The sequence below is a fragment of the Alosa pseudoharengus genome, unplaced genomic scaffold, assembly GCF_046254945.1.
Source record: "Alosa pseudoharengus isolate Yale_2024_CS ecotype anadromous, Long Island Sound unplaced genomic scaffold, YU_APseudo_1.1 YU_APseudo_1.1_scf_13, whole genome shotgun sequence".
Taxonomy (NCBI): domain Eukaryota; kingdom Metazoa; phylum Chordata; class Actinopteri; order Clupeiformes; family Clupeidae; genus Alosa; species Alosa pseudoharengus.
This window is the reverse complement of record NW_027468598.1, coordinates 24,731,217-24,757,547: the sequence shown is the minus strand read 5'-3', so window position 1 is coordinate 24,757,547 and position 26,331 is coordinate 24,731,217. Positions and strand designations below refer to the sequence as shown.

The following is a 26,331-nucleotide window of genomic DNA, read 5'->3' as shown; positions in this document are numbered from 1 at the left end:
GTGCGTGCTGGCAGGTTCTTTGTGCTCTCTAAGCCCTTCCAGGCTTTCAGTGACTCAATGAACATTCTGTCTGTCTGTGTGTCTGCGGAGCGAAAACGGGAGAAGGGAACACTGGCGTTCTCATCTCATGCGCACAGCGCACCCGAACCAAGTCAGTCAAAGGGCGCGCGGTACCTGCCAACTCGGAATCCGTGCCAACTCTGGCTTTTAACAAAAACACGAAAACAAGTTCTGCTCACGACAGGCTTGGGAGTTAAAGCCCCACACCAACATTTCTGTACAGAATAAAAAAGAGTGAATAGACACATTGTACTGAGACAACAACAAAACACTGTTTTGTGTGGAGACAAAACGGTTATCAGCAGAGTCTAAGTCGGGACTGGGTGTCTTATCAACAGGGTTCCCTTTTCCATAGTGAATGTCGGCATCCTGCTGTAACACAAAGGAAAGTTTCCATAAATGACCCGCGGTCATCTGAACAGACTAACTGCTGGGGACAGAGTAACTAGACAAGGGCAAACTGACCTTTCAGTGCCAGACCCATTCAACCAGAAGGCAGGCTGTTCCAGCGAACACAAGGCTTTATATATTGAAACATGGCTTCTCGAGGAGACATGATGATGAAAGATAATTTTAAGTACTGTGGAACTAGTGATGCAACAGCCATTTAACCGGAAGGATTTCAACAAGCCCTTCTTCATGGGCAGGCACTCAATTCATGAAAACAACAATCACAAGAAAAATTTTCAAACTGAAGCAAAACCTCTGTCTGCCACACCACCTTTGCATTTTTTAACATGTTGTTCTCATTACATTTGTTTGTTTGCAGAGGGCGATGCCAACCGGCTTTGTCACCTTTAATAACCTTCAGGAGCTGGACTACTCTGGCGTCATCTGTTAGGTAGGGGCAGAGCATTCATTCCTTTTTATTTGATCTCTTTTTTTCCCCCTTTCTTCCTGTTGCCCTAGGACAACATCTGCCCAACAAATCCGCACATCCTTCCGCAAACAGGTTTAATTTGCAAATCTGGTGGAGTTGCGTGGGAAATGAGACACAGGACAGAGGACCACGTCATAACACAACACAACACAACACAACACAACACAACGCAACGCAACGCAACGCAACGCAACGCAACACAACACAACACAACACAACACAACACAACACAACACAACACAACACAACACAACACAACACAACACAACACAACACAACACAACACAACACAGCGCAACACAGCACAGCGCAGCACAGAGCGGCGCTGAAGGGAAGACGTTTTATCCTGAGGTGGATGTTTAATATCTTTGCCGATGAGCTCATCTGAGCTCGGTGAGTGCACGCTAACACACACACACTCACTTTAGGAAATCCTGCGTGATGGGTGAGAGGTTTGGGATCAGGGTGGCGTTTCACAGGAAGATACACAACAGCCTCATCAGCACAAGCCATTCTGAGGTTAGGGAAATGAAAAGAGCTCAGAAAGGCTCTAATCCCACTCATGTATGGAGGCTCTTCAAAGTCCCCTTTAACAGGAGCTTCTCTGTAGTGGTGCACGATGTTCAGTACAAGTTACAGCATGTATATGCACAGGAGCATCGCCAGGGATGGTTTTGTTAAAATGTAAACAAAACGTTAAAGCCAGCCAGAAGACAACCGTGAGAGAATATAATCAACTACAGTATGTTTTCTTTTAGCGAGCAAGCTCCTGACCCGCAGTATGACGAAAGAGCCTTGATGGGGAGGAGATGAGAAACAGGTGTGTAGCGCCTGTCTCTGAAGCCAAGACAAATAAACGACAGACATCAAGGTTACTTTTCCATGGTGTCCTTTGTCTTGCAGCTACATGACAGAAGACTTGTCAAGGGCTCAAAAAAAGGAAGTGACATTTTACTGGTCTCACAAAAGCTTATAAATACTATACAGATTCACTACTACACTAACTAAGCAGCCATTTTCTTTTACCCATTATTTTTTACTTATTATTTACTTATTTATTTTATTTATACTTCTAGCTGTAAGTCAAGACTAATACATATTCTGATGAGTCCACTCTCACTAGTAGTTAAATGCCACAAAAGAAGCAAACGAGCAGTTCTAATGTCCTCTTGCCGTGATGTCTATGAACCCATTTAACTCTGCCTCCCCGTTTCCATTCACACCCCTTTCCCCTGAGGAAAGAGCCAGAAAGACTTACTTTGTCCCCCTCAAATGACTGCGGTAGCGCTGATCTCTTCGAGACATCTCTCCATGTAGCGTGGAGCCCTTCTTGTGACATTCAGGAAGCAGGTTCATGTCGAAGTTCCCCAGTCTAGCCCCCACCATAAACCACCAGCGCAGTTAAAAGTAGCCTTACGGTATGTCGCTACCTACTAAATGGATGCTGCTTCTTCTTCTCTTGCTTTCCTTCTCCCTCTCTCTCTCTCTCTCTCTCTCTCTCACACACACACACAGACTCTCGCTGCAGCTGCTAACAATCTTTTTTTCTTCTTTGCTCTACTATTTCCTGTTCTGGGCTAGCTCATGGGCTTCCTTGGGAGCAGCCCTGACCCCTGACACAAGCCCTTTCCCGTCTGTCCCCTGCACCCAGTGGGGGCCCCCTTGCTACAGTGGAAGAGGGTGGCGCTCCTACTTTATCAAAGCTGCACAGCTCATGAGAACACACTTCCTTTTCTACCTTGTCTGATAATGGCACAAACCCACACAAACACACACACAGACACACAAACAAACACATGCGTGCAAACACACATACCACACATAACTAAAAGGCCTTCGGACATGCAGCGACTAGTTTTCCCAGCTTTTGTAGCCCTGCCTACCTTTTCTGCCAGCGTTGCATGTCCATTCCAAAAGAGCGTCGTCGAGGAGAAGTGGAGGGGCCGGGATAAGGCTAAGCTTTCCTCAGCGTCTTCTAAAGCAGGCTATCGGAGCAGGCTTGCCAGCAGAGGCTCCAGCCTGAGTGGAATAGCGGTCTTATTAGTCTGGGAGTGGAATGGAAATGAAATAGCTTGTGTTTGAAAGGAACATTTATGCCAGGCCACTCGGTTCCCCAATCTGGTTTCACATTCTTCAATGGGCTTTTTTTTTTTTTACAGGGTCCGCGTGCTTAGTCGCATGGGTAATGGTACTTGTTAGGTTCATTCACAATTCCTTATTTTGTGACCAGGATCACTCACAAAAAAAAAAAAACCCAACCAGAACATCTTGTTTTGCAGTTGATTGACCCACGGTCACATGCTGGGCTTTTTAATGAGAAACTACACGCTTGATTTCATCTGCTAAAAATGGAAACACATTCACATGTATCCCGCCGCTCTAAAACAAAAAAACAAAAAAAAACATCATGCTTATATTCTCATCAAGCTAGTGGGTTATTGTTGATGGCTAGACGGATGTTAGAGACAACATCATGTGTGAAAGCTGCATGATCCACAATGATGCTGATGAATCTACTGTGGTACTATTGGTTACGTTCAGTTCCTTTTTTCACATCTGCAGTGAGAGGTGCTGACTCACTCTCAGATTAGAGTCTAACTCTGGATGTGCACAGAGCTTTCCGCTTGTAACAGCTCTGCACTAAGGCCTTGTCAAGTCTCCAAGACATTAAACTGCCCACTCAGAAGGATGCTCTCACATGCACAAGCTCGCCGTCCTAGATAGCAAAAAGTGAAGCATCTAGGTTTGGAATTGTTTTGTCAGATGTCTCCAAAAATAGCACTGTTTAATTCAACAGGGAGAAATCGTGGTCGTTAAAGTCGACCGAGGAGCGAGTGCATCTGTTTCACAGAGGCATCGTTTAAACACCAACAAAAGAATTGTCCTCTATGTCCTTGAAAAGCAAAACAGATTTTTCTTCCCTTCAGATTGCCTGTGTGTGTGTGTGTGTTTGTGTGTGTGTGTGTGTGTGTGTGTGTGTGTGTGTGTGTGTGTGTGTGTGTGTGTGTGTGTTGTGCCTGTGCGTGCTTGTGTGCTAGGGTCTAACCTGCAACACTGCTTATGTGCTGACACAACATGGCCTGCTGTCACATTTGGACTCCCCCAGGCCCCAGGGCTCCAGTCCTGGAAACTATGCAGGCAAAGGCACATCATGTCCAACGAACCAAACTAGCCTCGGAGAGGAAGAGCTCTGTTTTTCAAACTAAACTTTTGTGATAAAAATAAGCGGCCATGCATTCACAAACCTCTTACTTCTTCACTCGGGAGTACTTACACAGTGCTGAGGTGCTGAGGTGTTTAGTGTATCAGTGGAATGGTGGAATATTTCTTCCTTGCTCAAGATCCTTCAGTTATGGCAGCAAGGTAGTGCTTATGGGGCTTCAGGCAACAACCTCCTCTTAAATACTTTCTTTTTTAAAAGAATATACTTATCTGTCATTAGTACTCTTCCAAATAAGATGCACACATATGCTGCAATGCAGAAATAAGATCTAACAAAGTTGTATCATAGAAAAATAAAGCCAGTAATCATATCTATTCACAAACATAGTGAAATAAGTATAAACCTAGAACAAGCCCTCTAGCTCTATAAAATTACACAACACTCTGATGACAAGCCAGACTAGGGTATTCACATGTTGTTGTAATATGTTGTCTGTAATTAGATGTCAGTAATTAACTGTGAGTAACAAGTTCTGTAATAACCAAAAACAGATTAGTGGGAATGCTTGACGCTTGCGATTAACTTCTTTTGTTCGGTCACAGAACACATCATGCCGTTATGGTTGTCCTAACTGATGTAATGTTTTTCTTAAAGTGTGAGGTCACCCACAAGAGTTTGGATGTGTTTCTTCTGTGTTGATCTAGCTTTCCTTTCATGTCTCATCTAGCTTTCATTCCGCACTCGTCCTTTCATCAGGAGGAAACAATTCGGCCACGATGCTAGCTACACCCTCACGTGGCGCACTGAGAGTGGAAAAACTGCGCTCAGAGTCAGGGGACTGCTGGAGCTGGACAGGACCCCTCGGTCAGCCAACGCGGCTCCACTTTCCCATGAAGTTAAAGCTCTGCTTGGGTTCCCTGTGGCCCATCGTACGGCTCCTCTCCCAGGGGGACATCTGTTCTGTTAGCCCTTCAAATAAACTGCTCTGTTCCTTTGTATGTACTTTCACAACATGGGCTGAAAATAAAACTGCTCAGACACCCACACACACACATACACACTCACACACACACACACACATACATACATGCATACACACACACACACACATAAACACTCACACACAACATACACACACACACACACATACACACACACACACACATACATGCATACACACACACACACACACACACACACTCACACACACACACACACATACATACATGCATACACACACACACACACACAAACACATACACACTCACACACATACACACACACACACATACACATGCATGGACACAACCACATACACACACACACACCAGACTCACACACACAACCACACACACACACACACACACTATTCCCCTGTTCAAGACGAAATCCCTGCTCTTTCACTTTGGCGTGCAGGCAAATAGCGTTTCAGGATAAGAAACGCTGTCTTAAATCCCTCTATGACAATCCCCCTCAGGAATTTCATAAGGGTTAAAGTTTAACCATTAAACAAACGTGGCATCTGCAATACATCCACGCGGCGTCATTCTGGTTTTAATACCCAAATCATACAGGTCATGCATGTCATGTGTGCACTCTGGTTAAGGAGAAACACACCAAACCCAGAGCTATCCTATGACAGACCCACATGACAGACCCACAACCACAATGTCATCAATGGCAACGGGTAACACTCGTTAGTGGGTCACCTTACACAGGTTACAGCAGCAGTCAGGTGTGTATTACCCTGGGATATGGGCTGAGGGCGACCTAATTTTCTATACCCCCCCCCCCCCCACACACACACACACACACACACACACACACACACACACAAAGCGTGTAAGAGTGACAGATGTGAGAGATTTCCATCTTCGCTCCATCTGCACTCGTCACTGACACGCGATCCACGCCGCGTTCCGCACACTCTCATCCGAGTCCCCCGCACACATGACCCACATGCCCTCGCCAAACTCCACGAGCCGCAGCAGCTAAGCGCGGGCCTGGCCGCTAATGCAGCTTTAAGCTCCGTGCCAATTTCCCATGGCCGGAGAAACCCATTTGCAGATTTAGCAATAAAAATGAAGGCAATCGCAGAAACCAGTGCTGGAGACTGACAATCCCATAAGGGACTGCCAAGAGTGAGACCCGGACTACAGAGAGACCAGACTGCCAAGTCTCTATCATTCTGTGAGAGACTGGTTTGGATGGGAAATGGGGTTATGAAGCATTAAAGTGATATGAGGAGGATCTTGAATACAAACACACAGAAAAATTCTACATTCATCCTACATTAGGATCCAAGGGGATGTTTCGGGAATGATAGAGCGAGGGGAAGCGCAAAGGAAGCGATTACATAAACACGATATTTATAAACACGTGTAAAGGAAGTGGGCGGAAGTTCTAGGGAAAAGAGCATTGCCACCAAGAAGATTCCAACATCACATTCCATTATGGTGTTTATAAACCAGGTGACGAAAAAAAAGAACAGAACAAAAAAAATGCTTGTGTCTAACTAAACTCTGATTGGTGTGTAGTCTTATTCCAGAGGCCTTATTACACTGTATTGTAGTGAAGATAAGGGATTCCTCTAAGAGAATGACAGAACTCCTTAGCTGTTGACCCATTGCCTTATTAGCTATACTATTAGCCATATTTATTATAATATGAACATACAGTAGTACTGTATGCACACACTATAAAAAAGCATGAGGCAAAGGGAAACCTCTCATGTTACTTTATTCAAATTGAACTGAAAGCCACTTAAACTTCCTCATTACCTGAATACCTATACTGTTAGTAAAAATGAACTATAACATGCACACACTATAAATGCTACTTTCTTCAAAATAAAACAGAAAGCCACTAACCTAAATTGCAGAAGATAAACGAAACGGCAGAATTTCTCTGAGAAAGACAGAAACTGAAACAAACAAAAATAAATCTTCCAAGTGATGAAAGCACCCAGAGGCCCAGAGTCATCCCTTTCTTCTGTGACCACTTACGATTTTCTGTAAACACAGCCGGTTCCTGTAAGTGTGTGTGTGTGTGTGTGTGTGTGTGTGTGTGTGGGGGGGTCTCTGAGGACTGTTGTGGGAGGTGACAGGAATCCCAGAGAGAGGTGTTTGGGCAGCAGCCTCCTGTGCGGGAGGTTAATGAACTTTCCTTTCCCCCTCTGTGGCGCCAAGTGACTGACATCACCGCCAGATCTAATTCAATATCAAAACAGCAGAGGGCGAGCGAGCAGGTCAAAGGCAGTGCTCACACACGCTCATAAACGTGCGCAAGACACTCAGCGGGCGAGCGAGCGGGTCAAAGGCAGTGCTCATACACGCTCATAAACGTGCGCAAGTCACTCAGCGGCGGCCTCCTCACGTGTCCACTGGAGAGCCCCTGCACTCCTGACGTCCCTGTGGTGCTGAATTGTCAGATTCATTTTGAGAGGGATTCAGATTCACAAAACAGCTGTCAAAAGACCTCCAAATACATCTGACACAGACTTGTTGAGAGAGAGTTAAATGAGAGATGTGTCAGGATTTAACACCACGGTAGAAAACCAGACTCAGATTGCTCTTTCCAGTAGTGGATTTGTTATCGCAAAATCTGAATTAGGATGTTGTTGCAATCATTGGAGGCAAAAAAAAAAGATTAATCGTACATAGGGCTGCTCAATTAGGGCAAAAATCATAATCTTGACTTGACTTTGGACATTATTGAGATCATGATTGATCAGGAAATTTATTTCCTGAAATTTCAACAAAAAAGTAAAATAGTATTGTTCAGACAACAGTTAGCACTGTAAAGCAAAAGAGTGCACTGGGTTTATCACTCAAGACAAAATGAGGACATCGTTGCAAAACATAATGGAATCAGAACAGAATCATAGCATCTCGATTATGTCGTTTTCACATTCATTGGACATAATAGGCCTACAATTCAAACTTAGAATTCGATTAATTGTACAGCCCTAATTGTACATCCATACTTCGGATTGCTCTGTGCAAACAAGTCAGCCTTTGTCCAGTGCAGTCATTCGTGCCTAATAAGATTCACCCACACACTCCATCTGAGTATAGTCATTTTTCTAATGGCTTCAATAGGATCATGTGTGATGGCCACTAGCAGGGAAGGACAGGGTAGAGGACACAGGGGGATGAAGACATCTCACACACATACACACACACACACACACACACACACCCACACACACACACACACACATACACACACACACACACACATACACACACTCACACACAGACCTCATCAAGTCCTCTGGCACTCTGCAACAGCTCTGGAGAACAACAACGCTATCCTGGGGGCAGAGAGTTCACGGAGCACGAGGCATCAAATCATCCATTCAATTAAAGAAAACCACTATGCAGTGGAAAGAGCCACAAGTCACATAGGGATAAACAAGATGTGGTAACAGACATGTCTCCGACATCAATTACCAGAGTGTACATATGTACGATCGCACAAGGACATCACCATCAGGAAGGACACAGAACTTCACAGACTCTCAAATACAGGGGTTTTCATCTGATTTGGAACCAGGGACCACCATTCTGACTAATTACACAACCCCAGGACCACCCCTGAATAAAAATACTGATTCCCACATTGAAACTACAGTACTGAATCCATGGTCATGGACCACCAGCAATGTCCTCACGGACCACAAGTGGGCCGCGGACCACTGGTTGAAAACCTCTGCTCTAATAGCAAGCAAACCTATAAAGTTATCATCACCATATAAACACAGTGATATTATTTCTTCATACTATTGAGGGTTTGCCATCTTCATGCCATGTCACGTGCAGACGGTAAAGGGTGCTATGCCTATAGACCCTTTCAAGAGAGTTCCATTATCAGCATCATAGTTGGCCCCACAAGGCTTCCGTTTTAACATTCCATATGTTATCTTAATGCAGAGGAAGTAGATTGGGAACCAAATAGAACGTTCAAGCATTGTTTTTGTTTTTATTGTTGAAAGGGTCAATAGAGGTGATGACTGTCTCATCATCATCATCTCTCACACACACAAGACTCTTTCTCTTGAGAACCAGAAGAGACAGGCTCCACAGCATGTGCTGGCCTTTCGCTGTCGGCAACCTGAAACAGCTGACCAAACATGGCCTTAATGGGTTAGTGGGGAGGGACCAATTAAAAGAGTGTTTTATTTCCACAAAGCAGATCGTTACTGCAAATACAGGAAAAGACAAAGGCTGCTCTGTCCCACGCTCTGAGCGGGTGATCTTGCATTTCAGCATCTTACAAACGCTAATACACAAAAGAGACTAAACAGAGTTTTGCCTTCTATACAATAGGTGATTAAAAAGGACAATGTGAGCCTATTGCTAACCCAATGAATTCTCACTTGGAGACTTTTCAAGACAGCATAGGGCCTTACTGAGGTCCTCACTGGAATTGTACCAATTTTAGGAGCCAGGGTTTAAAAAAAACAACATTGGATTTTTACATCAAAATTTCAAAAGGCCATTGCTTGAAAGTGTTCAGAGATAAAGTGAAAATGTGAAAATTATTGAGTATGAGGGTAAATTTAGTAATCTAATTTGCATATTATGACGTCACTGAATGGCAAACACCTCGAATTATGCACATTTCAGTAAATACAGGATGTCGAACATATTTGAGCAGTTTGTCATTTCACCCACATAACAAATGAACAGGGAAACAGTCACATGTAAACCAACAATAGTAAACTATTATTATAACCACAAACCCTATGCTCCTATAACTTGACTCTCGCCAGATGAATTTCGTTCCGCTTAGCTCCGCCTAGCTTCACTCACATCCATCTGGGACCTCTTCCGTTGAGAGTGATTTCTGCACCAGATTTTATGGTAGAGCCAATCAGGACGCAGGGCGGGAGTTTCATAGATGTGACATAGCGTAGAAGTTTTTGATTAGGCCCAGCCTTCTGAAGCAACACTTCAATGGATTGATCCCAGATGGATGAGTGGAGCTAGGTGGAACGAAATTCATCTGGCGAGAGTCAGGTATGCTCCTATACAATAAAGTAGCCTGGTCAAATCAGTTCATATCTTCGGGTGACTTTGTAGGTCTTGAGAGTCCTATTTTTACTACCCCTGCTGTCTGTACCACGTCCATTACGGACACTATCATCACTATTACCACTGGCACCTTCAGCTATGTTGGGCAGAGGGTCGAAATAAGCATGGTATGCTTAGTGGACACTGTCGCAAGGACGCACCTCACAGACGCACCGTGACTATCACTGTCAATAGACGATCGATCATATTCTCCAAAGGGCAGATATTCTCCTTCAGAAATCGAATTCGAGCTTGAATCGAAGCTCAGGATGTCTGCTAACTAATGGTGGAGAGTACAAATGAGATTTGTCAGCGTACATGGATCTATCGTCTGTTTTAATCAGTGACGTTGTTTGTCGCAATTTTGCGACTTTGGCGCTTAGAGGGTTAAGAGCCTAGAGTAGTACCACCAAATCAAAGCAAATACACACAGGCATATCTGCACAGTGCATTTGGAAACAGAACCCAGTGCTGTTAGAATGTGAATCTTGGCCTCTTTAAACTTTCCTGCATGGCTGTGTGGACCTGGGGGGGCATAAAGGGAAACTGTGAGTCAGGAGGGAGTCTAAGTTTCCACATAAATAATGAGCAGTGCCTCCGGGCGATTAACAAACACCACACGGACTCATTAAAAGCTCCAGGGCCTTCACAATGGCCTATCAGACTCTGGCCAACAGACTGTTTATTTATCTATTCTCTCTTACTGATAATAAATGCAAAAGTGGTGCCTTGTGTGGGGGTATGAGGAAGAATTACATGGAAAGTCAACTACATGGCAGCCAAATAAGACTATTAACCTATGCCTATCCAGTGACACTATATTGGATGTGGCCTATTCCGCTATTACAGCAGCTCTGAAATAGCACTTCCTTATTTACTTATGGAAACATAGAAAGACAGTACACACACACACACACACACACAGAAACAGAGAGAAAGAAAGAGAGAGAGAGAGAAAGAGAGAGAGAGAGAGAGAGAGAGAGAGAGAGAGAGAGAGAGAGAGAGAGCGCAAGCCTGTGTGTACCAAGAAATGTAATGAGAAAGCATGAACTCACCTGAAGCAAACGGTGTGCCAGTCGGTGTTGAGGGCCTGGAGGTACTGCTCATCGTAGATGCGCTGGTGGCATCCCGCACACACAGGCAAGCTCCCACCAGCTGCAGCACACCACAAAAAGCACAGACATGAGTCAGGGGGCAGAGACAGCATGGAGTCAAGGTCAGACACAAGCGAAAACCGAGCAGACCACATAACATGCACAGCAACAGCCATGCACTGATGCTTCTTTGGTCCTGACTGACTCACAGGGTCATGAACTTTTGCAGGTTCATAATAACTACCACACACGATTTTCCACGTTTGTGGAAAATAACAAGTCTTGACTGCGCAAGCAAGTCTTGACTGACTGGCAGGCAGCACATGTCAGGAAATTGCCTGCAAATGCAATATAAGTGTAATGAGAGTGACAGACCATTTAACTACAACTACTTACTGTATGTAAGGGTGAGCCATTCTGTAAACTGACCCTGTCCAGGTAGCTTCCGTTCCATTTATCCGGGACTATACAACAGTGTCTCTACTGAAGAGACCCGAACTTTGGCACAGGAGCCTGTGTAATTTGCATTATTTAGTTAGAGCACTGGCTTAACACAGAGAGCTGCTTGATGAAATGTTCACCACCACAACTCAGCCCATGTGATTTGTCTTGTGACTTGCATGAGAGGAATACTGCTGAAAACCATATCCTGTACATATTCCATATTCACCGCGTACAGTCAGTAGAAGCTACAGACCACAAACATGTCCCTAAACTCAGTCTTATGATTTATTAATTTTTTTAATTTCATGAACTGCATGCTAAGTTACAGTTACCTGAGAAGTAAACCTAATGACACTATCAAACTGATATAACACCATCAATTGTTGTCATTCAGTCTGAAAGGAAGAGGCCAGATCTCTTGGCAAGGCCTCCAACATTGATTGGCTCGATAGCGAGTATGTGATAGAGGCATTTGTAATAGCTGCAACTTTTGTTCCCTGCTTTTTAGTTTAAGTATACTGTATAAGTATAAGTATATACTCTTTTGATCCCTTGAGGGAATCAAATCTCTGCATTTATCCCAATCCGTGAATTAGTGAAACACACTCAGTGTGTAAACCAAACATGTTCTTCTTGCAGCCTATCATAACGGACAATTTAAAAATATTTAGTTTCCTCCTCTATCTCAAAAGAGTGATGCTATTTTAAGTGACCAAACACAAATCTAATCTCCTCCATTAATGTAGTTCTACCTACTGTACAGCATGTAATTAAGGCTATAATTGTACACTGACTAATCATCAGATGTCCAAACTCAATATCAAAGCAGAGTATAAAGTTACAAATGTCCTATGGACAGCTTTCATACATTTCATATCCTCAGGCAACTTGTGGGAAAACAACATAAAACCCACAGTCACTGTTAATAGGAATGGTATCATGTTTGCACCAATGAAAATACTCACAATCATTCAAAGCATGCAAAACCCAAAATCTCACATTCTAGATGATGGGAAAAAACACTAATCTCATAATGTAAACAGCCCTAGGCATACAACACTGAGAAAACTCTCCATGTGTCAGATAATTAAGGAAATCCCTGCATATACTCCACCCTTATCTATAACCACAAGGTCATCAGTCTCATTTTAGATTACAGGAAAATGCCTAGAATTAGTGGGATTACTGGAGGACCTCATTTTGCCATTCCGCTCTCATAACCAACTACTGAACAGCACTATTGTGCGACCTGTGAACGGAGAACTGCCACTAGGTAACTCTGGCTTCACTGCTGAAAAATAAAAGGAGCCGATTTTAGCAACCTTATAATACATGTTTATAAAGTCAAAGACAATGATGCACTTCAACTTTAACTTTGCAGAAGTATCATTGTGTGAATTGTGGAGTATGCTAAAAAAGAACAGATTGGCGTGAATATGCCAGCAAACTATTAACCCCAAGAAAGGATGGTGATGGTTACCATCACAGTTTGCATAAGGTTGGCCACAAGGAAATAACCCTGCCAAACTGGTTGAATCAATCATTTCGACAATTTAATCAATTAAGTCAGTTTCAGGTAAAGCCAGAAACCTTCCCCTTAATTCAGAACTGTTTGTGTATCCCCTACAACATGGAGAATGCACTACAACTTTTAGAATAGGCCTACTTGTTTTGTAACCGCTGGGACCAGTAGGCTGACAAGACTCTTGATATGCCAGTGCATGGCTAATGATAGGCTATTTTTTGTGATAGTCTACAGTTTTGTTTACGTTGATGCGCCAGTGCATGGCTAATGATAGGCTATTTTTTGTGATAGTCTACTGTTTTGTTTACCTTGATGCGCTTTATATAATTAGGCCAGTTTCACAATTCAGATGCAAGATCATTGTCCGGGGGAAATCTCATTTCAGCTCATTAGGCTACATTGGATGTGAACGGATGCTTCCTCTCCCTGCTGTCAGCCTAGACAACAAATGCTGCGCTACCCTGACGACCAGGAGTGCAGTGGGCATCTATTCCATCAAACACGGTCATCCACAGAGCATGGTCGGATACTGTACAGCAGTAAGCTAGGCTGACATGAACTCGCACACGCAGTTCATGGTACTTGACAGTGACTGAACGATGCTTCAACCTCACACTGTCACATGCCGCCAAAGGAGGACCGGCCATCATACGGTTTCGCGTCTATTCGTGTTGGCTATCAATAATTAGATAGGCCTAGATTATAATCAATAAGACATATTCCATATTCATGGTTAATCACGTTAAAATTAATTAAAATGAAACAAGCATTCTAGTAGGGCTATGTAAGGCCTTGCGATGTTGGCAAACACTATGACTAACTGTTATAGAATCAGAGATGTAAACAGCCTGCTAAGTGCACGAGAGGCACAGCACAGATGACCGAGTTTTAGAGCTGGTGGGGCTGGAATCTCATTTAGTTCATGTTTACTAACACCGCTGACACCTTACGCTATCCTCAAGATGGCAAACGGAGTTGTGAGTTTAAATAGCCTACAAAATCAAAATCTGGAATTTGGATTGTATGATATAGCCTAGTCTCCAGAAACATCCTACGCATAGAGAAGCAGTAGGATCCCATCCATAGACCACAACTAATATAATGCTGCAAAGCTAAGCTGAATAAAATGCATACCGGACACTTCATATTCTCGCTGCACTGTTCTGCTTCACCTTTTATTTCCCACAAACTGCTTTAAAACAACATCGTGTCGGTCCGAAAACTCGTCAGCATCACTTCGCTGCATGTAAAGAATACGCGGCTACTCAGTTCACCCCCCCAGTAGGCAAGTAGGCTATGGATCTATAGAATCGTCCTTAAGATTGCACTGGACAGTGGACATACTGTATGGTCTTGGCTCACCTTCCTCCTCTCCCATGCGTTCGTCCTTCCAGGTACAACAGAGAAGCATCAACCTCATTCACCCTTCGACCGGGAGCTCTGCAAGAGCTTGCCAAAGAGATACAGAAATCCACCCTCCGTATAGTCTCCGCCACTACTCCGCACCCCTAACCGAGACCTACTCGGCTAACTGTGTGCGGCGCCTACCGGAGGAGGAGGAAGATGGTTTAAATCAAGTAAGGCAGTCAGGTTGGGAAGGATGAGACTGCGGGTTGGCCAACTGAACACAAGCCCTGGAAAGTATTTGCCTGCGCAGCACGCAAGATGCGCAATGCATTCTCATTTCTCAGAGACATGCACGCCACTGCACTGCACAGACGACACAAGATTGTAACCGGCAGATATTGCTAGATGTAACCATTTTCACAGTGTCTGCGGGTTTTGAGTGTAGAGTAATATGAAAGGAAATGACACAGTGACAGTATTTTAATATTTTTTTTATTTAATTGTTTATGAAGCAGTTTAAATGCCGGAATTTCCGGGAACTAGTCAAATGTGCGTCGTGGAAAAAGTGCAATGCCTCCACCACTCCCATTAAATAAAAATGTAAATTCCACGGCACAGTGGGAAGGGGTCGACTGCTAGGGGCTCACAGGCAGTTCAGATAGATACAGCACTGGGCATAAAAACAAATCAAAACTAAAGCTCATTCGTTATTTCAGTTTGGGTCTAACAACAGTCATCCCACCCGCTAATGTGGGAAATTACCTTTGAACGACATGACATGATTAATAAGCGAATCTCAACACAGAAAAGTAAGATACACATAACGTCACATGATCACAATATTTAAGGGGGCAAAACAAACACACAAAATCACACTTAATGAAAAATGTTGTACAGTATAATTCTCCACAGTGACTATATGCATGAACTACTGAAAGCTAAAGTAAAACAAGACCGTTACTGAAATTTGTGTTCTATGTGTCTTTTTGAGTCAAGTTCAACATGGTGCAAAAACAAATGCAATGGTTGCCTAATAACACATTGTTTATACATAAAATATATAAAAACAAAATTATGTTTGAATATTAAATGACTTAAATGAAACATTCTAGGTCGAGCGACATAAGCGTCTTTACCCCCAATATTGGGGAATCACAATTGTTTTGTATTCTTAAAGCCTATTAGTAAATTATTCATACATGGTATACATCCAAGAAGATCGTTGTGTGAACAGGTATTTTGGTTTTTGTGGCACATTGGCATAATCCATACAACAGGAGAGCACCAGTTCCTTGAGAGGGATGATTTGCATGTTGTGTCTAATGCTCAATCATTATTGATATCTATTGAACATAATCAGAGCTGAAAGAGCTCTTCATGCTAACATAAAGTTGACAAGGCAGTGATTCTAATACAAAGAAAAAATGGCCGTGGCTAGAGTTGATGATAAAAAGACTATGACAAGCTAGGTGACTACTTTTATTTGAAAACAACGCTGCCATTCACTATCAACTGTACCAGGGCCAAAATAGCAGCTTGTCACAGATAATATTGAGCCAAGGACAGTTCTAAACAAAGAGCCCATCTACCAGCAGTTTGACAGGCCTCAGACCTCATCACTTTGGCATGTCTGAAATGTGGATTTCACCTTGAGCACAGAGCTTCCATGGATATTAGAATGGTTGTTCTATGCGGTTTCACACAAAGTAGCCTTAACGTTTGTTTGGAAAGCTTTACACACACACACACACACACACACACACACATACTGTAGACACACACACACACACATACTGTAGACCAGGGGTCTCCAACCTTTTTGGGAATGAGGGCTACCTGAAGACCCGAAATCATATGGAGGGCTACTCATTTAAAACAAACATACCCTCACCCCTTTTTTGCGAGGGTAGTCCTCCTAAATAATAGGCCTATGTGATTTTTACTTTTAAATGATCATTATTTGTGCAGGCCTATACGTCTTTATATATTAAGCAACTGTATTTTCAAATTTAATATCAATAACCTATGCAACACTACCAACATTTTTGTTCAGTTTGTTCATTTCAAAGTTTGCATGGGGAATCTAATCTATTTTTTTTTTTTTTTTTTTACAAAAAAACTTTCTTTTTGTGCAATTAATAATTTGGGTTACAATTTGTACCCAATTTATACCAACCCACCATTATGAATTCAGGGGATGTTTAAGTTCTGATTTCAGTGGACAATTCGGTTTTAACATTTCAATAGTAATCGCCCACACCACCCTAACATATGAAAACTCCTTTTAAAGTTATTGCACACCTGAAATGATCCATGATCTGACAAAAAAGGGTAATGCACAGTCCTGCTCAGTCATGCATGCTATAACATTTTTAGCGCTATTATACGGCAGTTGCCTACGGAGGAGAAAAGGCCTGTGAGCTAAAGCAATTGTTTTTCAGTCCTTGAACAATCATGCAAGAACCGTATTTGACGAACATGGAATGGCCACAGAACTTTTGCAAAGATATGCTTTCATTGGCTACACCAGACAAGCAAGTTTTTTCCCCCTTTACTGTCTATGCGTGCGAGCAGCGTGTGCGCTCCGCTTCCGTTGTTGTTTAAAGATTGAATGGGAAACGGATTTGAAGCCAAAGGCTAAATTTTAACGCAGCTACAATTTATAAGGTATCACCAATATCAATTTATTGTTACAGATGTATGGCTACATACATTCTTAAAATGGTTCTGGTCTAGACTTAAATATCTATTGAAAACTTCACAATGGAGCGTGTTTTTAGAGCGTGATCTGCAGGTGACCTGTTGGCTATTTTTTAGAAAGTGCGCTGGGGGCGCCTCATAGCCGTCCCGCGGGCTACCTGGTGCCCGCGGGCACCGTGTTGGAGACCACTGCTGTAGACACACACACACACACACACACACATAGACACACACACACACACACACACACACACACACACACACACACACACACACACACACACACACACATTACATAACCTCTGTGGTATGTCTGGAATTTAGGTCTGAAAATAACAATAAAGCTTTGGGCCAGGTCATAAGATTTGCAAAGGTGCTAGTGAACGCTCAAATACAGAATTCCAAAGTGTCAAAGGTAAAAGCCTTAAAACTGCACTAGTGGAGCAAACATTAAATATCATTAAAAAACAGAAAAAAAAAAAAAAAAAAAACAGTTGCCACAAAGGAAAAAAGGTTGGTGTGGTGCTTGTCAACAACTTGTCAAATGTGCAACATCATGGGTTTGTGGGTATAGAAACATATCTCCTACTGTATGCAACGTTTGTACATTTAACGGGACATTTGTTTTTAGCTTTTCTGCATATCAAATGTACATTCTAGATCATGCAGTAGCACCATTGTTTCTTGAGGTCAGTTCACATCTCAAGAGATCTTTCACTTTCTCCTCCGACCACAGTATTTTCCTTGGCACCCAGCTCCACCTGAAGGCAAAATAAAACTGGTTATTCATTGTGCTTTGTGTGTGTGTGTGTGTGTGTGTGTGTGTATGTGTGTGTGTGTGTGTGTGTGTGCTGTTATTTAGTTGATATTAAGATGTTTTTGAAGTCACACAGTTGATACCAAAATGATGAGACATACCTCTGTAGCCAGCACCATAGAATCCTTGCATTCCATACTTGGCTGCTTTAGCTGTGAAATTGAAAGGGAAATATTGAAATATAGTCATGGCTTGAATGGGGATGTCAGACATACTACAACAGCATGAAGGAGAATGAAGTACAAAAGGTTGTTCTTAATATAACCATGGTTAAACACTGCAAGGTCTGTTAGTGGAAAAGATTTGTTAATTAAATGAAACATATGTTCCTCTTCTTGGTGCTGCTCCAAATTATGTGCCTTCAGCCAAAACCATGAACTCCAAAAGTACACTTCAGAAGTGTCTGTTATGTAATTACATTTCTATTGAATTTAATATTAAGGATGCTATGTCAGTAAATACATTATGTTGGACAGTATTGTTCCAGTAATGTTCCTGTAATGTTATGGATCTGGTAACAGAAGACAAATACCGGTATAGCAATTCCAAGGTAATGCATGTCTGAGTCTGTATGCAAATTGTCTTCAGTATAAAAATATTCTCCTGAATGCAACCTTGTTATGACTATAAATGGTATGGCTTAAAATAATTTGCATTATTTGTAACAACAGAATAAAACAGCACCTTGCTGTGGCGACAGTCCACCATATCCTAAAAAGGAAACATATATTTATATGTCAATGCATATTCTGGGCGAAAGGAAACATAATTTACATTTTAGGAATATTGTGGATCCTATTGTGGATTCATATGAATGACCATGTTGATAAGCAACATATGTTCTCTACAAATATGTTGAGTTTCATAGCTCATTACTTTTAATATTCAATAAAATTCCCACCTGTCAGTCAATGTAAAACACATCACTTGCATTGTCCCTACATTAATTCTCATCAGTAACAACAGAATATAAATCAGTACCTTGCTGTGGCAACTGTCCAGCTCCATATCCTAAAAAAAGAAATGCATATAATCATCATCAATGCATATTCATGGAGAAGAAAACAACACAATGCATTTGCATGGAAACATTGGAACACTGTGCACAATCCATGGATTCTGTTCCCAGGTGAGCATGGATTGATAAACCATGTTGATAAGCAGATTGGTACTGAACACATACTCAGTATCAGTCTAATGAATTCTATACATGTAGCTCACTACTTTTTAATTTCAATAAACTTTTCACCTGTTAGTCAATGTAAAACCCATCACTTGCAATACTTTTGCAGCTCTTTGGGAAGTTAGAGCATATTTGTCCCTGAGCTGAGGCGGACATTGTGCTGGATATTTGCACTGATGTTGGGTAATATGAAAACTAAGCAAGTTTCTATGATGGAATACATATTTTAACATTCAAGCCTCAGACCACAAAATATATGTTTTAGTGTACTGCATTGATGCTCCAGTTATGTTATGAATCTGATATCAGTAGACTAATGGATAACATTTTAAAATAACTCCACACTATGAAGAATTTGTTCAGCATTTGTAAGCTATTAGTTAATGCTTTGTTCATAATTTGTAAAGCATTGTCCCTATATTAATTCTCATCAGTAACAACAGAATAGTTGCAACCCATAAATCAGTACCTTGCTGTGGCAACTGTCCAGCTCCATATCCTAAAAAAAGAAAAACATATGAAACACAATACAATCATCACCAACGGTTATTAATGGAACTTTGTGGATCCTGTTCCCAGATGAGCATGAATGGCCATATTGATAAGCAGATTGGTACTGAACACATAAGTAATAGCCTGATTCATTTTATAGATAGATAGATAGATAGATAGATAGATAGATAGATAGATACTTTATTGATCCCCAAGGGGAAATTCCAAATAGTATACTAGTTCACTACTTTTACATTGTATAGCTCACAATGTTTACGTTTCAATAAACTTTCCACCTGTTAGTCAATGTAAAACACATAATTTGCAAAGCTTTTGCAGTTCTATGGGAAGTTACAGCATATGTGCCCCTGAGTTGAGGAATACATTGTGCTGGATATTTGCTCTGATGTTGGGTAATATGCAAACTAAATTTGCATGATATCTGCAGGCAAGCACACTGACCTTTCACCCCTTTACACACACAACTGAGACACACAGCTGAAGGCTTAGCAAAAGCAGAGTCTAGTTTCCATGAATTCCCTATGTGTGTTAATTTCCTTAGTATCACATGTGAATGATGTGAATATACATAACACATTAAGAATTTGTGGTTTAGATTGTGTAGGAATATCTAGGTATGAAGAAAACCTAGATATGAATTTCAGTATCGGGGAAATACCATACAGTGTCAAAAGAAATGACACTTTTATGTAAGGGATAATGTATTGTCTGCCAGTCAATGTCAGAAAGGCAAACAGGACCCTCACACAAAGTGGTCATTTTGCAGCAGTCATTATAAGAAATTATCGGAACTTTAGGAAGGCCCGTTCATGTTGATGGAACTTTCTGTAACAATCAGAAGAGCCGCATAATAAATACTATATAATATATTTCCACCTAATGGCAAAAGGTGAGGTGCGACTGCGAGTACAGTACTTAATATTCATACATGACTTGGTCATATTAGGGGCATGTATGACATCTTGGTAGTCAGAGCTGTGTCAGGTAGTCAGACATGTGACCACTGGAGAGAGAGAGAGAGAAATAGAGAGATATGGAGTAATAGAATTTCTTATTTACAAATCATTGGCATATACTTATACTTATACTTATACTTTTATAACACCATGTTCAAAAGGGTTAAAATCATAGCACACATTATATTGAAAGATATTATAGATTATGAATCTTGCAGGCCAATATATGTGTGATGTGGTATTGTCAGGTGTTCTGATTGGTAGCCAGTCATGGTTTTTAATGAGTAATTATTAGGCTGGCACAATAATTACCTCTCTCTGAATTTAAACGGATACTACAGGGGACTTCTCAAGAGCCCCAAATAGCTACATTTATTTAATTAAGGATTGATAGAACTGTGCCACTTCTCTCTTTCTCTTTCTCTCTCTCTCTCTCTCTCTCTCTCTCTCTCTCGGGTATACAATAGCTTTCAAACCACTTTACCTGTCTGCCCACAATTTGGATATAGTCCTGTGCCTGCTCCAAAACAAAGGATAGTCACCACAATTCTCTCTCGCTACACACACACACGCACGCACGCACACACACGCATGCACACGCACACACACGCACACACTGCACTAGCATTCTACATGCTAGATTGAATCACCCAGAGACAACATGGCTCCCATAATCACCAGGCATGAACTAATAATGGGAAATGGGTGGACGACATTACACTGACCCAAATACATCAAAACCATTGAGACGAATGTTACGATCTGGGTTTTACCTGGGTAGGCTTGTGGATAGCCTCCATAACCAGGCACCTGTGGTACACCACCTGTGATAAGAGAAACATTGATTAGAAGCTGGCATGACGAATCACGCAGAGCATGGGAAGTGCAATATGAACCAAGTGATCTGCTATGTGTGACTTCCATATGGGCATAAACTCCTACAATCTAGCCCTCATTTGCATCGCTCCAAAGATAATCTGGAGTGACGTGATAAAAAAAAATGTTTTGCACGAGGCACTGACACCAAAGAGTTCTGCCAACAGTGAGATAGAGAGAAAGAGAGAGAGAGAGAGAGAGAGCGGGATTACCGCTGAAAGCATTACATGTCTGTCACCCCGGGAGACGGGAGGGGCCGCCTCGCCGCTGGGTCGCCATGATAACGCAGCTGTCAGTTGGCCGAGAGGAAGGCCGGAAATCCCAAACGGCATTATTAAGGAAGCACCCCACTGAGCACTCTAAACGCCCTGTCTAGATCCTTACGTTTCAGCTCTGTTCTGTCAAGCCACAAGAATAAATGGGCGACAGAAGCGATTCTGGTGAATAAACCAGAAAATTGATGACAGTAGGGCTTGGTGTAGATCATGTAGGCCACATTAGGGGAATGAACACAGGTTACAGGGCAGGATACAGAGTAGGAACTGCTTTACTGCTTATGTTTGAAATTCAAATATGACTCATGAGTCATGACATATCACCTTGTTGTGGATATCTTGCTCCCAAAGAGCCATAGCCTGAATGGGAGTAGAGTACAGCACATGTAAAGTTTAATTAAAGAAGCACTATAGCATTGTGTGGAATAAGCAGTTCACCACTGATAGCCTCTACTGGAATGTAGGCTAATGTTACCTCGCTCACACACGACAAGGCTGCTTTTTTTGCTCTACCCAAAATATGCTGGAAAAATCTCCAAGGCATTGTTCTATCTACAAACGGCTGGCATCCTAAAATCCGTTACCAAAATTGAGCCCCTAACGGCAATCTGTCTCCATGGGGAGCAGCGGTTCAGTTATTTCCTGACTTTTAAGTTTTATCGTCCAGTGATCTAACTGGTGAAGTAATAGCTGCGAGTGGATGCCACCGCCGAACCCGCCATTACTGCCCTGGCACAGCTGGCCCTTATCCCACGACAAATGAGGCTGAACGTTGCCATGTGGGTAGAAATGTTAACCCAGTGTGAGCACAGTAGGGGAGGGGAGGGGGGGAGGGGGATTGACACTGTACCTGGTTTCGGTGGTTTACCAGCGCCCTGGCCAGCACCGAATTGATTCACACCTAAAACATTAAGCAACAACGATGCCGTTAGAGTCATTTGAGCTGGAGTTTTTAGTTTACAGACTGCATACTTGATGGTTATCAGACCAGATCACATGGCTCTGAGAAAATCACGGCCTGTTTAACAGCACATGCTGGAACTTGCTGGAAGCCGTTACAAAAAACATATCAGCCTTATGACATAGTGCTGCCTAGATATCCACAATAACTAGCAGATCCTGTCAACAAGTTTTAGATCTGTTATCATATTCATTCATAATCAGACCAAAAATTAGCATTAAAAACAGCTGATTTCTTATAACTATAGGTTCACATCAGCAGCAGTCTTATAGAATTTATAGCAACAAAACATTACCTAATGTTCCGAATCCACCTCCTGTGCCAGTTCCAAGCGCTAAAAAAACAAACATAACATTACAATACAATCACAATAATTTCCCCATCCATTGTGCATCACAAGTTTCAACTAGATGTACCGCATAGCGGTACAAAATATGACCGCCGCTCAGTCCTGTACATTCTTTCCACGAAAAAAAATCACACTAATCAATTTGTCTCAATCTTTTACTCCATCCCCCACTCTTGAAACTTTTGTGTATGCTTGTTTGGCATGCCTGTGTGTGTGTGTGTGCGGCTGCACAGAAAGTAGCCTACTGGCGCTGAAAAGGTGAATAGATTGTAGAATAGCCAAAGAAGTTGTAGCATTGTTATAAAACCTTTAAAATCTCTAAACAATCACAAGTAGGGCAGTTCATCACAGTTCATCGATTGCAACTGGATTGATGAAAGGTCACTTACACCTGTAGGCTACATTATATTTGGGAAACGCAAAAGGTATCAGCATAATGTTATATTTGTATTTATTTATTTATTTATTTATTTATTTATTAATAAACAAAAACATCTCTGTCAGTTCCATGCCGTTTTCAACAGCTATCAAAAACAAAGGTCATTTTTGAATAGATGGATTTTTTGTGAATGTTTCTTCCTCTGCATAAGAGTTTAGTCATCTTTAGTTCATGTGATACTTTATTGTCAATGCACAAATTAAGTAACAGTAGGCCTAGTCTGAAACGAAATGCTGTTTTACATCTAACCAGTGGTGCAAATAACTGCGTCGCTAGACTGTTCATACACATTTTAACGGGCCAAAGTTGAAGAGCTGTTGTCCGTTGTAGGCTGATTCATGTTCCCTTGCATTGTGTAACTGCGGCCCATGGCTTGTCTGGCTTTCACCAGACCAAGCTCAATCTTTTAAGAAATCCAAAAATAAATAGCGGGCAGATCAGGCTGGGTTCACCCAGCCTAGTCCATAGGCGCCCGATATTGTTTAATTTTCCGATTGAGATATCCACGCTCTGGCTATTCTAAATGCAAAAATGCATCAGGGAGTTATGACAAAACTGTAACTAACAAACTAGATCCTAATAGAAAGCTGTTAGCTTCCCTAAGCTACAGATAGGCTTATAAGGTAGGCCTATTTACAACATAAATTGTCAATAGGCTATGCTGGCGACACAAATAAAATCTCCTTTGGAAACCAATGGCTTACGCCTTACAGTATCAAGCGGACTTAAACTGCCATATCGTGCGAAAAGTTAAAAGTAAAAAGTAATAAAATTCACGCAGCTCCATGAGTCAAGGAAAGCGCGAATGAAGTAGCCACTTCTAAATGGGACCCACTAGTAGTGACTACACAGTAGCTTAAGGTGTGTTGCTAAAGCAGCCATAATGAAATGAAGGTGTCATTGTTTGGATACTTCACACACACGTGCTTTTTAATCTCACAGACTACAACTACCAAGCTGGAATCAAAGCACATCGATTCCCCTCTCACACCCTGCACGCACTTCAAACAAATAAACAGGCGTTTCAGTCTCACGCATGTATAGGCAAAACTGTATCAGACCCGGTGTAACGTTGGTAAATCTTCCATTGCACAGAATGATTTTTGTAGCACGTGCAACAAATGACAGTCGAAAGATACAATTACAGTGCTGCTATCAATTTGCTTGGTATAACCGCATTTATAGTTTTCTACAAATGCAATAAAATTGGCCTCCATCACTCAACCAACGCTAACGGTAACATTATTGTACCTAGGTCCTTATTGATATTATAAGATTAACGTACCTGCAGTAAAAACCAAGCATGTCCGATAAACATTCTCAGATTTATTTCGGCTTCAAGAAGAAATGGGAATTACATTTCATGTGAACATCGTCCTATCCTTATTAGACGTTCTCTGCGGTAAACTACAGTCCTTGTAGGAAGCGTCCATTGTTTTTCCAACCCACTTTTAACTTCCAACAAAATTACGTCTCACTGCAACGATGCGCCATCTAGTGGACAAACGACTACTTATCGCCAATACTGGAAATGCAGCCATGATGATGATGATGAATATTTTTGGCTTTCTTTTAATCCTACTGAATTTGTAATTATGTATCGGCCGTTCTAATACCGATAGTATGTACTTACCTGTGTGTGTGTGGATGTGTATATGTGTGCACCGCCATCTACAGGTCAATGAGTGTACAGTCACTAAATGTACACATAACCTAATTTTTTTAGACCCCCCCATGGATGAAATTCTACGAAACTTGGCATACCCCCAGAGAATGCCAGGTCAATCATACACATAAAATTTGGTGCAGTTCTGAACATCTTAACTGAAGATAGGGGCGATTAAAGCAGAATGATATTGCATTTTCATTTTTTACCGGGGGGGTGCAAATCACAAATGAGTGATTATGGGCCAGGTTGATGTGGGCCCTTGAGACCAACATACCATCAAATATTCTTCATCCTCAGTGCCACGGTTCAGGTAGTTATTTAGGAAAAACTGCTTTTTTTGCGATTCGGGGGGCCCAGCGAGGGGAGGAGTGGCCCCCGGGGACGAAACGACATTTTTCTGTAAAAGTCTAGTGGGGCTACATACCCACCAAATTTCATGTGCACCGGTGTTGCGGTGTCCCGGGTATCGTTGACCAAAAATTCAGGAAGTAGATGACGGAAAAAAAAAACTAAATAAAACTTAAAAAAAAAAAAAACTAAATAAAACTTAAAAAAAAAACAAAAAAAAAACTTTGACAATCATTATATGACCGCTTCGCTAGCTTTGCTAGCGGCGGTCATAATGATATACATTATCATACACAAAAGACTTTGATGTCAAAAACGAAAGGGTTTGGCCTCTGGCACTTGGAGCACTAAAACGCTGCAGAGCTATGCGCTTGTAGGTTAATGAGTGCAGTCCGAGAGGCTTGTACCTGGCTGCTTAAGAGGCTTGGCGCCTGGAAGGACTCCAGTTCCAGTTGCAGGACCGTAGGGACCCACTGGAAGAGATCCAGAGGGAGATGAGTCAGCACGACACACACACTGCACAATGACCAGCTCAGGCATCCAGCCTTACGTCTTTAATACTATCCTCCTTCTGTCTAGACATACAGATCAGGTCTTTGGGGGTCTTGTGAAAAAAAGTATTGCTAAATGGGATATAGGGGGAAAGGCACAAAGC

The 26,331-nt window shown here is 42.0% G+C and overlaps 1 protein-coding gene across 3 annotated transcripts in view; it reads right to left on the bottom strand.

Annotated features, from left to right (window-relative positions):
• Positions 1–14,724, bottom strand: part of limk1a (LIM domain kinase 1a) — a 45,781-nt gene extending 31,057 nt beyond the window's left edge. Inside the window, exons 1-2 of one of the 3 annotated variants that reach the window (XM_076282619.1) lie at positions 14,606–14,724; positions 11,236–11,335 (exon numbers count right to left, since the gene is read on the bottom strand). In XM_076282619.1, the coding sequence (XP_076138734.1) occupies positions 11,236–11,335; positions 14,606–14,663 (158 nt within the window). In that variant the 5' untranslated portion in view covers positions 14,664–14,724. Of the gene's footprint in view, positions 1–2,198; positions 2,655–2,823; positions 3,003–11,235; positions 11,336–14,605 lie in introns of those variants that run through there. The other 2 variants (XM_076282623.1, XM_076282620.1) reach the window with 2 other exon arrangements.
• Between the last annotated feature and the right edge of the window lie 11,607 nt (positions 14,725–26,331).